This window comes from Eleutherodactylus coqui, chromosome 5 (assembly GCF_035609145.1).
Source record: "Eleutherodactylus coqui strain aEleCoq1 chromosome 5, aEleCoq1.hap1, whole genome shotgun sequence".
NCBI lineage: Eukaryota > Metazoa > Chordata > Amphibia > Anura > Eleutherodactylidae > Eleutherodactylus > Eleutherodactylus coqui.
Window position 1 is genome coordinate 66,568,146 of NC_089841.1, and position 16,711 is coordinate 66,584,856.

A 16,711-nucleotide genomic window follows, 5' to 3' on the forward strand; every position below is an offset into this window, starting at 1 on the left:
TTGGCTTCGGTGTATAGAACAGAGAAACCTCCCGGGGAGACGAGCAGGTGAGTGATGGTGCCTATAAGACACCTGCGGATGACTGCACGCTCCTGCCCCCTGACTGCAGCACTGGGAACTGCAATAACCATCTCTTCTAGGTTTACAGCTACAGGTTTGTACTGGTAATAGCCTCTGCACAGGTTCCTTAGCAACACTGTAAGTCTTTAATAAACAGAGATTCAAGGGGTTTCTAAGAGCGGGATGTACATAGGTGTAATGCTCATGAGTCCCGCTTGGTGGCGCTGTTAGCAGAAAAAGTAACTTTCATAAAAAGCTTTTGAAGTTACAATGTTTTTGCAGTTTACGGTAGCACTGAGCTGCTTACATAATGGTCCTTTTACATGGGTTATGGCCGAACGTCAATGGCGCCGCTCACAGGAGGCGATCTGAGACTGCTGCCTCAGGTGACAGTTTGCAAGAACTCAGAAGGGTGGTGAGTTTCTGTTCAGTTAGTATTTATTTTTTTTACCAGCCATATTAATGCCCATTAAAACATAATTGGCACCTGTGAGTCATCAGGGCAGCAAGCAGCGGTCACACTATGCTCACAACAGCAGCGCCCCCCATTGGACAGGAACTACAGAGCAAGTGAATTATGTGCTTGTTGGGTTGTTGCCTGGCTGGGAGTCACTGTTGCTACTAGGGTCATTAAAGAAGTCACTATTACTACTGGAGCCACTAATGGGGTACACTTACTCTTGGGGCACTACGTGAGTCATTGTTACTTATGGGGCCACTAACTGGGTTGCTATTCCTACTGAGGCCACTATGTGTCGCTGTGGACCAATAGCGATCACTCGCTCCCATAAGCAAATTCTTGGCTTGTATTTAAAAAAATAAAAAATAAAAAAAATGATGGATGCCAATTGGTGCTCATTAGATTGGGCTAAATCTTTGCCAGTCCCAAAGGACCTTTAGGCTCTCTACATGTCTGTGTTTCCTCATTTTTATTCTGATTCGTTGTAGGAACAGGAAAAAATTGAACAAAAGAACCGATGGCTGGATCATCATAACTGACAGAACCAGCGCCCGATGGAAGATTGATGAGAACGGGTTTCATCATTTAACCTATAAGAGCAGCGCTGCATGATACATATATAGCAGCGCCATCCCTGAATAATATTATACTACATTTCCTGCATACATTGGTGGGTGCAGCCGCTACCCTTCAGTTTGAATGGTGTCTGCGCTACACAAATGGTGTAGTCGTACCACATATCGTTTAGCGCTGGCACAATTCTACACTTTTTTTTGGCATTCATGATTGAACCTCCCAGCAGAACCTTTCATAAGCACCAGTAAGGCTGTATTTACACGGCGAGCGCAAGAGCGGTCTGAGAAACTCAGACTAATATCACACTTTGAAAACTACAGATTTTTGCTAGAAACTCGCTTCGGTTAACAGGTCTCTTTCACCCGCATGAAAAGCACGTCTTTCAATAGAAAAACGATAAAATTGCATCGCACTCACACGAAACTTGAAGAAAAATAGGAGATGCAACGTTTTCCTCTCGCAGCAGAGTTGTGAAAGGAAAATCACACATGCAAATAGACCCACTGAAAACAATTGGTTTCAATTCCGTGCAGGTTCTGTGCATCTTGCAATGTACAAACTCACATGGAAAACCCGCCCCCGTGAGTACAGCTTAGGCCAGTGATGGGCAACCTTTTGAGCTTGGTGTGTCTAAATTTGCCAAAAAAACGAGCTTAACTTGGGTGGTGCATAACTTCAAGAAAAAAACCAAATTCGCGATATTTATAGTTTAAATAACAAAAAATGTATAATTGTAATATATAAAACTGTATTTAATAAACCCAAAACACCCATACGACAGTCCCTCGCCTCTCAATGCCTACCCCTCACTTATCTCAGCAATGATCAGCCCCCAGCAGTCATAGTGCCCCGCGAGACCCATATACTCACCCCCTCGACCTCATGGAAGCTCCGCTCCTCCTCTGCCCTCCGCGCCGCTAACAGCGATGATCTCCAGCGCAAACTGTGACGTAAGTAGTAAGACATCAGGGGAGGTGGGAGGAGGATCCTGGCTGCACGCTGACATCACGGTGTGCACCAGGATCAGTGCTGCTTAGTGACTACTAACTGGGTGAATGGACGACAGCAACCGCGTGTCAGCGACTATGGCTACGCGTGTCAGTGCTGACACATGTGTCATAGGTTCGCCATCACAGGCTTAGGCTATTCACACACGTTTTTTTCACACAGACTGATGGTCCTTGTTAAAAAAGTTTGCAGCACCTATTCTTGTCCTTTTTCACGGAGAGAAGAGTCTATGCGATGTTAGGCATCCGCGAAAATCAGATAAACATACGGTTGGCAGTGGTGCGCTACCAAACATTTTTCGTAATGGCTTTTTCTGACGCAACACTGGTATGCCCATGTGACTATACCCTAGATGGCAGGGATTGCAGAGAGTGAGGGGGCAGTTATGTTTCTAGACTGTCACTCACCGTACTGAACAATAGGCAAACCTCCAACCTGCAATCGGCTCAAAAGGAGCGGGTCCGCCAAATCCAGCGTGTTACAATGTATACTCACCCGCCTAACCGTTCCCTCATTGCTCACACAGGAAGTTAGCGCTTGGTGCATACATTTCTCTAGTCTCCTTTAGATCGAAGTCAAGGAGAGCGCCAAGCACCTTTTTAAAGGTGATTAGTGTGATATAATGTAATAACTCACCTGGTGCCAGACATGTCACCCTAAGATTAACATGTCAGCACCCAGCATCCTGGTAGGCTTATAATAATTCCTTTTATCCAGAAATCAACAGATCAATTGATCAAAGTAATCCAGATTACTGGAGAGCTGCAGGTAATAAAAATACTCCGTCCCTCATCAGAGGCCGGATAGTACAAAGTAGATGGTAGAAAGAAAAAACTATAGACCTGCGCTACTTCATTTAGTGAGAGACAAATTGCAGATCTCAGAAAAGACCGTCTCAAATAGGAGACAAAACAATGTATTTATACAATAAAAAGTCACCACTTCATAAAGTGACAATAATACTTGCGGAATCCTTGCGACGCGTTTCGGCATGCTTTTCTTTCTACCATCTAGTCTCCTTTATAGATCTGCTGATTGCCCCCTTTGACTGTAGGCAGATATGTCAACCCCATCCCTCATTGCACCCAGGGCACGTGCTCCACCTGCCCCCCCCCCCCCCCACTCCCCTCCTTCCAGCTATTCTTCTGGTATAGGTGTATTTAGTTTTACTTGCAAGTCCCCCCAATAATCTGCATGATCCGTTGACTTCTGTGGATGGTGAAGACGTACTACTAGCATTTCAACCGCAACATGAGAACGATCCCCCAACCCATCCTTACCATAAGAAAAGAAATGAAAAACACTGTTGGATGCTGGTGAATACACTTCGAATTAAAAAAAAAAAAAATCAGTAAAGCAAATCAGAAATTGCAGTGGAAACCTTTCCATAGAGGTGGTTCAAACAAGAATAAAGAAACCTCCATACTTTACACTGCAGGCGGCACTCAGAACTGTGCAAAACGGAAACAAGGTTTAGTGTTCTTGAAATACCCTGCCCTGCCCTGCCTGCATCCTCACCCTCTATGTGTAGTGGAGCCAGTGTATAGTTACTGTAGCGCCCCAAGTCTACAGCAGGACATAGTGCAGAGGATTCCATAATTACCGCTTGTCGCCAGCACTAACAGGATGGGCTCGAGAATAGCGAGGCAGGACTGCAGTCTAACCTCAGGCTTTATTATCTCTCTGTCACAAAACTCATCACGGCAGGTCAAGATTTTAGTGTTTATAAAACCAACACAAGATCATGAAAGAAGAAATTCATCTCATACATGTAACAGATCACACATGATTAAGGCGTCAAATCACCGACCCGCGAGAATGTAAGAAATCTGCAAATAGAAATTAAAATCGGTTTAAAAAAAATAGAAAATCTGAGAGGGCTTAGCGGACAGGACAGAGCGCAATGGAAGCTGTGGAGGTGGGACCTTAGATGTGCAGTAGATGTACCAAAAACAATGTTCCTCGGGATAGGCCATCAATAGTTGATCAGTAGGGGTCCAATGCCTGCTGACAGCGGTGGAAGCAGATAGCGCTGTCAACCCTGCAGTGGCCGCGTTTGATACTACAGGCACAGTTTGATGCATTACATGGAGTTCTTGCAGCTTACACCAAACGGGCACCGTTACTTGGCACATACTGTAAGTGGTAAAGAATTGTGATAGAGATAAGAGACAAACCATGTGATACAGTAAATAAAACTTGAGAGTACAGAAGAGTTCACTGAATGCTTAGGCTTCATTCAGACGACTAAATACTTGTGAATGCATATTTACTTCCTCTAAATGAAGCGCTCATTGCATCAATCAGAGTTTAGACACAGAACTTACACATTTACAGCCCCTTTGAAAAGTTATGTGCACTTTTAGGTTAGTGGTCCTTTTAGACAACTCCTGCTCATCTAATAGTCCGTGTGTCGCTCAAAAATCTTGTAATATACTTTTACAATTTTGCATGTATTTCCACTATAAGTCATGGCTGAAGAGCAATCCTCTGCAATCCACTGCTTGTCATTAGGCATTCAACTTCTGTAGTAACTAGGATATTTCTTAGCTATGGGATCGAGGCTGCCTTCACATGCTCATCTTGCACTCACACAGCTCTCCGATCTGCAGTCAGTGTGTACACAATCTCTGTCTCTCCTGCGGTTTTATTTACCTAGCCTGGTAAGTGCAATTATCTTTATATCATAGGCAAAGCAGCATAATTCTTATTGGATTGATCTGTATGAGCTGCTTTATTAGCTCTTGTGTGTTTGCATGGTCACAGCATATAGGGAATTAACTATACAATATGACCAAGCCAACACACAAGAGCTAGTAGAGCAGCTAATAAAGATCAATCAGAATAAAAAAAGAATTATGTTGCTTTACCCACAGCAAACTGACAGATACAATGCCTACAATATAAAGATTAGTGCACACACGGGGTTAGGTAAATATCAGAAGAGGCAGAGGATTGCGTACACACTGACTGCAGATCTGAGAGCTGTTAGTGCAGGGGAAGAGCCTGTGAGCACAGCCTGTCACCCACAGCTAAGAAATGGCCTAATGTCTCAGTTACTACAGAAACTGAATGCCTAACAAGCAGCAGTGGATTGCACAGGGGCTGTACCTCAGCCTTGATTTTCAATGATAAAACCAAAAAGAAAAAAATATATAATTAGAGTATATTTCAAGATTGAGGAGACACACAGAGATTATTAGATGAACAGAAGTTGTCTGAAAAGGTAGATATACTTATTGTTATAATTAAACATCTTATGTAAATGCCATATGGCAAGTCAAGCAATATCAGTGACCTCTGTGAAAACATAGTGGAGGGTCCCAACACTGGAGTTATGCAGGAAGTAATAGTGGTGTTGGGAACAGGGACTTTCTAGACACCTAACCGTAGGATACTACAGTGTCACCGCAGCCTCAAATAGCCGATAACAGCGAGCGATACACTGTGTTCACTGTCTCACAAGCATCACCTTTTGGCTGATAAAAGAGAGGAAGAGACTATTTGCTTGTAGAACAGTCAGGAATTACGCAGCCTAATATTGCTGCTTACATTAGTATGGAGTACATACAGCGGCAAGAAACTACCTGGATCTCTGCATTAACTACCAATGAAAGTGGCCTTATTGTGCTTGTAACAATGTAACAACACAGTGTGCTCAATAAAAGACATGAACAGTACAACGGAGTAATAATCCATAGTACAGAGTGAAAAAGTAAGTGAACCTCTGTGTTAATGACATCTAAAAGAGAAAAATGGCAAAAGGTGTTTTGATTAAGATGAAATTGGAAGTGTGGGTTTTAGAGGAAAAGGCTATAAAATCATTTCTGAAGACCTGCATGTACGTCAATCCATGGTTAGGCAAAGTATCTACAATTCTCGACTGTTGCTTCTCTCCCTAGGAGTGGGCGGCCTGTTAAGATCACTCCAAGAGTCCAATGGACAAAGGAGGTAAGAAAGACCCCAAGGGGAACAGCAATAGAACTACAAAACAGAGGTTTATAGTTTATTTTGTGTCCGCTGTGGACATGCTGTCCATAAAGGGACACCACGGAGAGAACCACTGCTGTACAAAAAAACATTGTGACCTGGAAAGTTTGCTGGAGATCCTCTGGATGTTCCTCAATGCTTCTGGGAAAATGGTCAACTGTTCTAAAAAGTGGAACGTTGTAGCACAAATGCACAATGTTATGTTCGAGGGAAAACAGAACAAAGCACGTCAACACCAAAACCTCATGCTAACTGCGAAGCCTGGTGGAGCGAGCATCAGGGTTTGGTTTGGAGCGGTTTTGGCCTGACTTCCAAAGTGAAATAGAATGTTTTATGTGAGGATGTCAGGCTGGCCATTCACAACCCCAAGCTGAAGAGATGTTGGGTGACGCCACAAGACAATGACCCAAAGCACTCAAGTAAATCAACTAAAGAATATTTGAACAAGATGATTTGTGACCTTATCGCTATGGAGATGCTGTGGCATGACTTGAAGAGGGCTGTGTATGTAAGGCATCCCAGAAATATTGCTGCACTGAAATATGTTTGCAGGGAGGAAATGGTCCAAAACTGTTCCTCAATGTTGTGTCAATCTTATTTGCAGCCACATGAAACACTTGGAAGCGATTGCTGCTAAAGGAAGTCTACAGTTAAAGTGCTTCTACACCCAATTAATGAGCCAATGATGTCAGAGTTCGCTTGTTCGCTCAGTCTGCAGATAAATCGTTGGCCATTCACTTGCTAAATCATACAGTTGTTCATAGTACCAGTGAATGAGAACGACTGAATGATTGTTAAACTGAACAATTAGCGAACGATGATTTTCATTCGTGCATGACCTGATTGATGAATGATAAGTGAATGAATTATTGATCATCGTTCAATGGTTCGCTATCTTTAAACGAATGGAAATCGTAATCATTCCGTCTTTGGTAAATTCCGTGTTCGCTTTTCCTCCCTGAACTGTGGATGTTTACAGTACAAGTTTCTAAGTGTTATTAGTTTAGTCTAATTAGTTTTTGTTTAATTGTGACTTAGAGACTAAGATAGCAATCAGACCACAATTACATTAGTAATCAATGCAGGAAACCAGGTTATACCAAAGGGCTCACTTACTTTTTCTTGCAGTTGTATCCGTGGAGGCCCTAGGTTCTGCACCCCCCACCCCATCTACCAGTAATACTGTTGTGTCTTACCTATGGGACATGAACAAGGGTGTAACATGCCCCTCTCAGCAGGCGTCCATACTCCGCACACGGACCCCCGAGCATGCAGTACCATCTATAATTCTGCAGGTTGGGGCCCGTGGGTTCAGGTGTCACATCCTGAATATAGATGAACACACAGGTAGAATTCACCTGTCTGAATGAGGATGATAATTCTGGGATGGGCGGTTGTTCAGCTTCGCCGTAATGGTTTTCTATCCCATTCGCGCTGCTGGATGGTAATTTACATTGAAGCTCTGCAATTGTGTGCGACATTGTTTGAACCCCCCTTTACGTTTTGCAGATTTAATTACAGTTTGGGTACAGATTTGTAGAACCGGTTATTGTTTAGTGGACGAAAGCTTCGCATTGTGGAAATAAATGCAGCCGCTGTGTAATTAGACAGAAGGGGGAGGGGAACGAGCAATATTGTGGAAATTACAGCTTTCAGAAGACACACACTGGTTCCCGAAAAGGGGGTCATTCTAAAACTAAAGCACATTCTCAGTTTTATAAATGAGGCTGACGGGATGGGTATAAAGGAGTGGCACTACAGCGGATCCCTTTAAACCTCAGAACACTGTATGCTGTTGCCCCTTAAAGGGGTAGTTCATCTTTAATAATCTCTGTCTGCTGAAATAAAAATGGAGGCTTGGCTGAGTGAAGCAGGCGTAGAGGTAGGTGGTATAGCTGCTGCACATGTATGGCCAAGCTTAACACCCCCGCTCATGAAACCGTGATTACAGCTTGGACAGACGAAGCAATCGTTAACATGACCGATGCATTGTGAGAACTCCATTTACAGCATTGTAGTAAACTGTAATTAAAGGGGTTGTCCGGTTCATTTATGCAATGGCAGGTGCAGATGTGTGCAAACAATATATACAGCAATACTTGCCGTCCTCAGCACCAGTGCTGCAGCCCTGCGGCTGTCCCGGTGTCTGGCAGGCAGCACTCACCGGACTTGCACTGGCAGCAGTCAGGGGCTGCAGTGTCAATGCCCATTTTCCTGGCCTCAGCACTCACATCCTGGGAGCCGTGATGCCAGAAGGTCCGAAAAGAGACACTGTAGTCTCTGATTGGTAGTCAGCGGTCACCTGACTTACACTGTCAACAAAGACCAGTACAACCGCAGGAGTACAACATTGGGTCACCGGGGCCGAGGACAGGTAAGTACCGCTGTATGTGTTATTTTACCACCTGCTATTACATTTTCAAGAAGTAACCAGACAACCCCTTTAAGTTATCACAGCGATCAGTTAAAGTTACTTTGTAAACACATCACATAATACTTATGTATTTACATCCTGTGTTATACTTCAGAGCTGCATTAATAATTCAGGCTTCAGAGCGGAAATCTCTAGCCTTATTCAGTGTCTGCGTAGACTTTCCTCTGGCGATTTGCATTCTAGTGTAGGTAAAATGACCTGCCCTATGTATTATAGCTCAACTATGCCGACTACGTGCAAGTTATTCCCAATAACAGAATTGTGAATGCAGCTCTGGAGTATAATACAGGCTGTATAAATAAATTATGTTGCTTATCTTGTACTGATCCCGATTCCTATTTGTATGTAGCTTATACACTATTTATATGTAAAAAGGTAGCTATGCCCTTCAGCATCCTAAGACCAGAAGAATGACAGAACCTGCATAAAATAGCATCCCAGGCAAAAAAGGCAAATATTAATGGCATAGAGGCTTTGCATTAATGACGTGTGTGTATACAGGTACATGGTTTAATTCCATGTTCCGCTGCTGAATCTCTGCACCTCATACTATTGATCTTGGGTTATCAGGCACGACGTTGCAGCTTGCGGCATAGTCATCTGCGACTCATTGAAACTGAGCATAATGGCAAATTACTGCCGCAAGTACAGATATATCAGCTGTAAGTATAACAATGAGGCCAATACACAGTTGCTGCAAACTTTATATTGACACTTTATCACTGCAAAAGCCATTGAAAAAGTCAAGGTAAAGTTTCCTGCAACTGTGTGTTTAGTGTATCAATTGTCAAGTTAAGGTTTGCTATATCTGTATCAACACAAAACTGCTTAATAAATTATGCAAAAAGAAAAAAAAAAAAAAAGCACACACCCCTCCATATCAGTTCATCATTACCAGAGGGTTTGGGGAGCGTTAAGGCACCGCTAGGATTGTAGCTCGTTGCTGCTGCTTCATACAAACCCCCTAAAATATATCCAAAACCTCTCATTTCTATGTTGGTCTGCAAAACACCAGTGGCCTCCATGGAGAATTTTCGTGAATGATGTTCTTTCGTACAATGATCACCCAGAAGTGGTCGCTGCAGACCGTCTGTTTCTCCAGGCCTGGAGGGTCGCTTTCATCAAAGATGGCCGCACTAGCTTCTCTGACTACCTGGTGTACACTGTGTATTAATACACATCATTGGTCTAATAAGACACTACACCTGCTCTGATTGACCAGTGTTGACCACTCAGAGCAGCAGGTGGTGTCTCAGACTACCAATGCATTTCGTACATCAGGAAATCAGAGAAGCGGTTTGGCCATATCTGTATCTCCAGGCTTTAATGTTGTGGGTTGTGCTGCACATCAGCAGATGAAGAAGATGTCCTCCAGCATCTCTCTCTCCTCTGGATCCACACTGGGAGGTTCACGTCTTCTGACTGCTTCCTTGGAATGGCCGTGGGGAATTGGGCTGAGGATACTGAAGTCATACGGTTCCCGGTGAGGAGGTCGGCGTCTCTCCGAAGAAATGGGGCTGATGGCTTCCAGCATGTCGATGAGAGAAGTCTCATACCTGGAGGGAAAGGGACAAAGAAGTTACGTGCGTAGAACTTTGTCATTACTAAGGGTGCATTCATGCAAACTATTTTGACACACAAGTTTCATCCAACTGCGATATGGATGGCAGGCACATGTGAGGAGAACCCATGATTTCAATGGGTTAATTCACATGAGCGATTTTTCATACAGAAAGATTTAAAAAAAGAAAGAAAAAAAAAAAAATCACAGGTCCAATTTTTGCGTTATATCCACAATTTATAAGTCCCATCACACTCCCATGTAAATATCATCTTCTATTTTAAGTACTGGAAAAATATATGTGATTTCCGTCCATGCGTAAAAAGAGTGTGAAAATCGCAAGTACAGTGATGCAACGGGTTTTTTCCATGTAAGGACCTCGAACAGGATATGTAACCCCAACACAGAGCGGGACTGTAAGATCCCAGGGACAGTCACATGTTCCACATCCAATGTTGTGTACCTGATCCGGTGTAGTAAATGTCCTGTTGGGGGGCTTTATGTTGGAGAAACAGGACAAAAACGAAGCGAGGATGAGATCTCATCTTAAAGAGGACAGACGGAATTACCTGCGGCCGAGCATTTTTCTAGTCAGGGACTCAACAAAGAACACATGAATGTTATTATACTTAAAAGGCAATTTCAAATCACAAAGCCATTTGGGAGCACAAATTTATAACAACTTTTGACACTTTCAACACGGGCCTATATTCTTCTAGAGGGTTCATGCGTGACTGGGAAGTATAAGACAACTATAGCACAGATAAGTCTCTGACTTGGTGACCCCCTAACACTAATTCAGGGACCACAACACCTTCACATCTTTATCAGTGGACTAGTTAAGTACTTATTTCTCTTCTCATCCTGTTGTGGTATTCTTTTAAGTGCGAATTAATCACATCCATGTCTGTGCCTTGTCATGTGCGTGCGTGCGTGCGTACGTATGTACATGCCTCTTCGGCTCCATTTCATTATACCTGAGGAAGAACCCTGAGTATATATAACATCCTGTATTTTTGTTAGCCATTAAAAGGTATCATATCTACAAGATTACTTGGTTTCTCTTACTGAGAACAATCACAGTTTGCTCTACTGGCTAACACAGCACCAAACTCTTTTCATTATACCTATACAATATGACATTGCCAATTGCCAATTAATCAGTGGTGTCTGTACCCGACTCTGCAGGGACACACCCTTTTGACAAAAGGAATGGTAACACCCAGTTGTCAACTTAGTCATAAGTTTTAGGAGTAACAAAGGAACAGCATAATGCAGAGTTCTAAGAAGGGTTTTTTGTCTTCCTCTGGATCAACAAGAGGGGAGGGGGTTGTTTGTGGGGGTGGAAAGGGGCCAAACTGGATAGACATTTGTTGTTTTTTTTCGGCCTAGCATACGATGTACAGTGATCCAGAACTTCACGAGAAACTCAAGTATTTACTAAATCAGTGAATGCGGATAAACTGCAATACCGGACAAAGACAAGAGAGGCGCTGTAAAAGAAAGACTTTCTAATCACTGACAACCACTTAAATACTGGATTAAAAATGGATTAAACAGATACTATTCAGGTAAAACGGAAAAGAAAGTAGAAGGATAGCAGCGCCCCCTGTGGGATGTTGTGGGCCCGTCCACATTTCTGATGGGTTCTAGTAAATAGAGAGATGCTATGCAGCTGCCCCTCTCCCCGGACTGTCAGCTTCTGCTAATAAGATGCCATAAACAACCAAGAAGTCATTCACAGACGCTCCTTAATTTCAAAGCCCCGAGCGCTGTCTGCACGGAGTGACTGAGAATTGGCCGCTCGCGCGCCTGTCTGGGGAGTCATTTCTATTTTTCCTTTAAATGGCTGATAACGTGTCCTTTATTATGCGCCGGCTCTGCTCCATGGCATTTCCACAAAGCACACAGCTATCTAACCTCACATGTGGGTTAAGCAATATGACAGGTGGCTGCATTTTATGAGTGAGCGGCCAATTAGAGGCTAAGACTGGAGCCTGGGTAAACAATGCCGGCTGCCTGGCAGGTACGGAGCGCCGCGGTGTCAGGGGTTACACGGCGCAGCTCTGCAATTTACTGTCGGCTCTGAGCTTGGTCCACCGGTGACATGGGTCACATGTACGGATAAGATCACAGCGAGAAAACAAGTGACGCACAACGTCCCGCATCGGATTCTGCGTGGAGATAATAGGATGGTTTCCAGGAGGGTTAACCCTTTCAATCTCAGACAATGCTCTCTACTGTTGTACCCATAAGAGGGAATGAAGCAAAAACTGCGCAAAAGTTTACTTGGAGAAATATATATTTCAGACACTTATGTGTAAGAACCGCAGTTTTACCAGAGCGTAAAAAAAATAATTCATGGCATCTATGCTCACACTGTAGGCTGATACATTGTAACAAACAGCAGAGAGACTCATGCTGCTGATGTATTCAGCTCACAGAGGGTTTTCTATATACATTCAATGGAAGCGCTCAGCTGTGGGGGTTCTGGAGGCATAGGAGAACATTCCCATTCATTGACAGCAGGGGTTCACCGAAGCAGAGATCTTATAAGTGGTGACGTATTGAAGGAGAAAGTATATAAAACCGCTGCGCTAGGATTACATTTGATTAACAAAAAGACCAAAATGGCTCTACCCCTTTCAAGACTACAGATTTTCCTTTTTTTCATCCTCTTACAGCACCTTCCAAGAGCCATAGCTTTTTCAATTTTCCATAGGAGTTCTTGTTTTTTTTACAGGACTTGTAGCACTTTTTTAATGGTACAATTAACCCCTTCCAATCCACTGTCAGACGTCCTCCTCCAGTGTCAGAAGACGTCCGACAGGGTATTCTTACCATCTATTGCCAGCCACTCCGCAGTCGGAGCCTCTCTAGCTTTAGCCAGCAGATGGCACCGTTAAATAAGAACAACAAGAGAAAGCTTTTCAGGAAATCCTGAATCCAAAATTGGATTGGAAAGTGTTAATGTACCATTGTAAATTATTGAAAAAAACTTTGGGGCAAAATTTTAAAAGGGATTAAATAAAAGAAAAAAAAAAAAAAAGACAATTTCATAGGTTTTCCTTGGCTTTTGCATTACAGTAAAAAAAAGACACTTTATTCTGTTGGCCAGTAGGGTTACAGCAATACAAGTGTATCCAAAAAAAGAAATAAAAATAGCTTTTTGCTTCCATCGCCATAGTCTGAGACCCATTGTTTTGCTTTCAATTATTCCACCTTTGGGGCTGTGTGAAAGCTTGTATTTGGCAGGGTGAGCTGTAGTTTTCCTTTGTATCATTTTGGGGTACAGTGGGGGAACATTAAACAAAGGTTTTACACCAGTTTCTGGCATAAAAAAGTTGCTAATTTTTGCGCAAGTGGGAATTTACAAAAAAATGTGTTACATTTTCGGGGTTTTGCCACTGTCCACCATTAAAAAAAAAATAGGGCATGTGGCTTTTTGGCAGAGTGCATAGTCGTCCCAAACTGGCAAATTTATGTGTAAATTACATCAGAAATGACCACCAGATGCGCCGAATACATTAAAGGAGTTGTACCAAGATTGCAAGTCAATTCACAAGATCGTGGATAACTTGCTGATTGTTGGGAGTCTCACTGCTGCGACCCCAATCAATCCTGAGATTGAAGCCCCCCCCGCCCCCCCATTGTGGAGTTACTGCACCCTTCGCAGTGAGGAGCGCTGGCGCCGACGATCAATGGATTTCTGCTGTCTGTACTTCAGCTAAACAAATGGACCAAATCGTGCCAAACTTGCTAGATGGGTAGACCAGAAGCTTCCGGAGGTTTTACACCAGGCTTCACCGATCTAGAACCAATAGTTATTGACATATTCGAAAGAAGTCGGAATACAGATGTTAGTTAAAATCCCTTTCGGGCACCAGTGGAAAGATAGCACATTTCTGCAAATAAGCCAGCTTTATTTACCCACTGCGAACGGACTGTACCGAATTTGAGCAGTCTCCTAAATTACACCCCTTTTAGACCAGTCAGGTCTCCAAAAAGAAACCCAGCACTTGCATGAAAGACTCCTGCGACACAGCGCATGGCTGCCACTCAAGCTGCCGATATCTCTCAGCAGACCTACATTATATACAATTATGGTTTCTCTATATGTCCATATAAACTGGTGGCTATCCATAGATTTTGAAGAAGTTGTCCAGAAAAATGGAAGAGTCAGGTTGGCAACCCTGATTAAAGGGGTTGTCCAGTTGCAAACTAGTTACGGCCTTTCCTCAGAACATGTTATCAATAGTAATTGCCGGCGGTGCACCATTCATGACTTAGCAGGGACCCATGTACTCGTGCACCAAGCCGATCCCTACAGAAAGCAGACAGCTCTATTCTTACTGTAATGGCCAGAAATGGTACTGCAAGCAAAGTTACTGTACATTTCAATGCCTGTAATACCAAGCAAGGACACTACAGTAAGAACAGAGCTGTCTGTTTCATGTATGCAGTGACTCATCAAGCAGTTGACCAGTGGGGACATCTATGTACTATTGATGACCTATCCTGAGGAAAAGCCATAAATAGTTTACAACTGGACAACTCCATAAGGGGTCATGTGGAAGTTTTCTGCATCTGTTTGGGAGACTGATCTCGGTACGGTATAATCTATGACTAGTGCAGAGCTTTCTACATCTATATTTATGTTTACATGCATGAAAGGGTTAATGTCAATGGTGATGGGAGTGCTGTTTGACTTTGGCCACAAAAGGGACCAGCCTTGAGACACAATAGCTCAGGCATTCATTGCCTGTGGCAGTCAAGGATATGCTGGGAGTTGTAGTTTTGAAAGCCAGCGGAGGTGTGAGTGCAGCTTGTGATGTGAGTAGAGTGCAAAGCAGAGAGTGACTCAAGACTAGACTGTTAGGTATTAAACAGATACTCAAAGATGGAACCATGCAAAACCAAGACAGGGAAGAGGGTGGTTATTAGAGGGGTAGTCAGACAGGAGGACTACCTAGAAAGGACAGCTGGGACTGAGATCTGGGAGCCCAACCATTGTGATCTTCCATGATACATGGGAGCTTTACAAATAGTCCAACTGTAATCCCCTAATGGAGATACCATCTAGTGGCATTCGGAGTGCCCTGGAATCCTAGTGCCGTCGCTCAGATTCCACGCTACAAGACATTCAGCGCTGTTACATCTATATTCACACACATTTCTATAGCATTTCCTGCACTTTTGGCTTCGTGTTCGCATCAGCGAGGACACAGAAGAGTTAATTATTATACTGAAGCGATTATGATCTGTGCTATAAGCAGCTAATTTAAAGCTCTTTGCTCCGTCTTGCTGCCACCTCTTACTAATTGTGACTTGAATCATAAATTACAAGAAAGCTGTAAAAATATCTTCAAAGCTGCCAACAAAGAACAGGCGCGCTCCGGCAGAGGATGCGAGGAGCCGATAAAGATTAAAGCGGCGGCAGAACAATAAATTGGATGCACTCTCTGCCTTCGTACACAGATGTTGTATGACTGTAAAAGCACTTACACATGTAACATGCACGCACCGACACGTCCAGGCGAAGACGTAAGGGACGAGTTCACCTTCCATTAAGGAGGACACTGCGTTGTGACTTCATCCGGTTCACCTGTCTTCTGTAGGGTGATCAGTGATGACCCCTCTCTCCATCCTCCGAGGTCGGCTTAGAACAAAATGCGACCTTATGGTATATGTTCATGCGGAAGCAAGGCGGTAGCGGAAAGAAATCCACACTAAATGGCGCCGATTTAGCCATGGATTTCAGTGTGGATTTGCCGCGGGTTTCAAGTTTTGCATTCCAAAAGCTGAAATCTGCAGAGAACATTAGAAGTGATTGATTTTTGATCCCTGCCGGCCACTGAAGTCCATTTAGGGCGTGAGATGGTGATGATGGGTTATCCTGAGGTTAAGCTAGTTTTGTGACGGACTCAAATCTTTTATGATAAAAGTCTTGCGAGATCTTGTGCGAGGAAGACCCTCCACAAAGCGCAACGCAGATCACCACCACTGGGTGGTCACAGGCAAGTAGCACTGATATTCCTTATATGCAAAGCACTGTAATATATAGAGAAGCCCAGCGGGCTGTTGGAAGGGTTTTCTGGGACTCCATTACTGATGGCCTATCCTTCGGACAGAACAATATGTGACCGGTGGAAGCTCTGGACCCCTTCAATCAGCTGTTTCAAAAGGCTGTGGTACTTGCATAAGCATCCTAGTCTCAAGTAGGTGACATCACATTCATTGGTCACACGGCCTGAGAGCAGCTCAGTCCCATTCAGGTGAATGGGACCAAGTTGCAATACCAGGTTTAGCCACTATACAATGTGTGGCGCTGTGCTTGGTATGCAGTAAAGAGACTCCAGTCAATCAGATACTGATGATGTATCTTGAGGATAAGTTAGCAATATTTAAACTATTGGAAAAGTTGACATTCAGACACAATTGACACCCAATGCTGTAAACTGCTACTGAATTTAAACAGAAAGGGCCAAAGAACGTCCTGTTCTCTAAGTCAGGTTTTTATGTTTTAACTTTTTTTTAACATTTATAAAAATCTTTCAGATTAGTACATTTAAAAAGAAACATTGTAATATCTTGCATTTTTCACACTGGCCACAAACCCTCC

The 16,711-nt window shown here is 43.4% G+C and overlaps 1 protein-coding gene across 1 annotated transcript in view; it reads right to left on the minus strand.

The window, feature by feature from the left end:
* Positions 1-4,884: 4,884 nt before the first annotated feature.
* The window catches only part of KIAA1328 (KIAA1328 ortholog), a 134,787-nt gene continuing 122,960 nt past the window's right edge, over positions 4,885-16,711 (minus strand). The window contains exon 11 of the mRNA XM_066602634.1: positions 4,885-10,084. Coding sequence (XP_066458731.1) covers positions 9,877-10,084 — 208 coding nt within the window. The 3' untranslated portion in view covers positions 4,885-9,876. The remainder of the gene's footprint in view (positions 10,085-16,711) is intronic.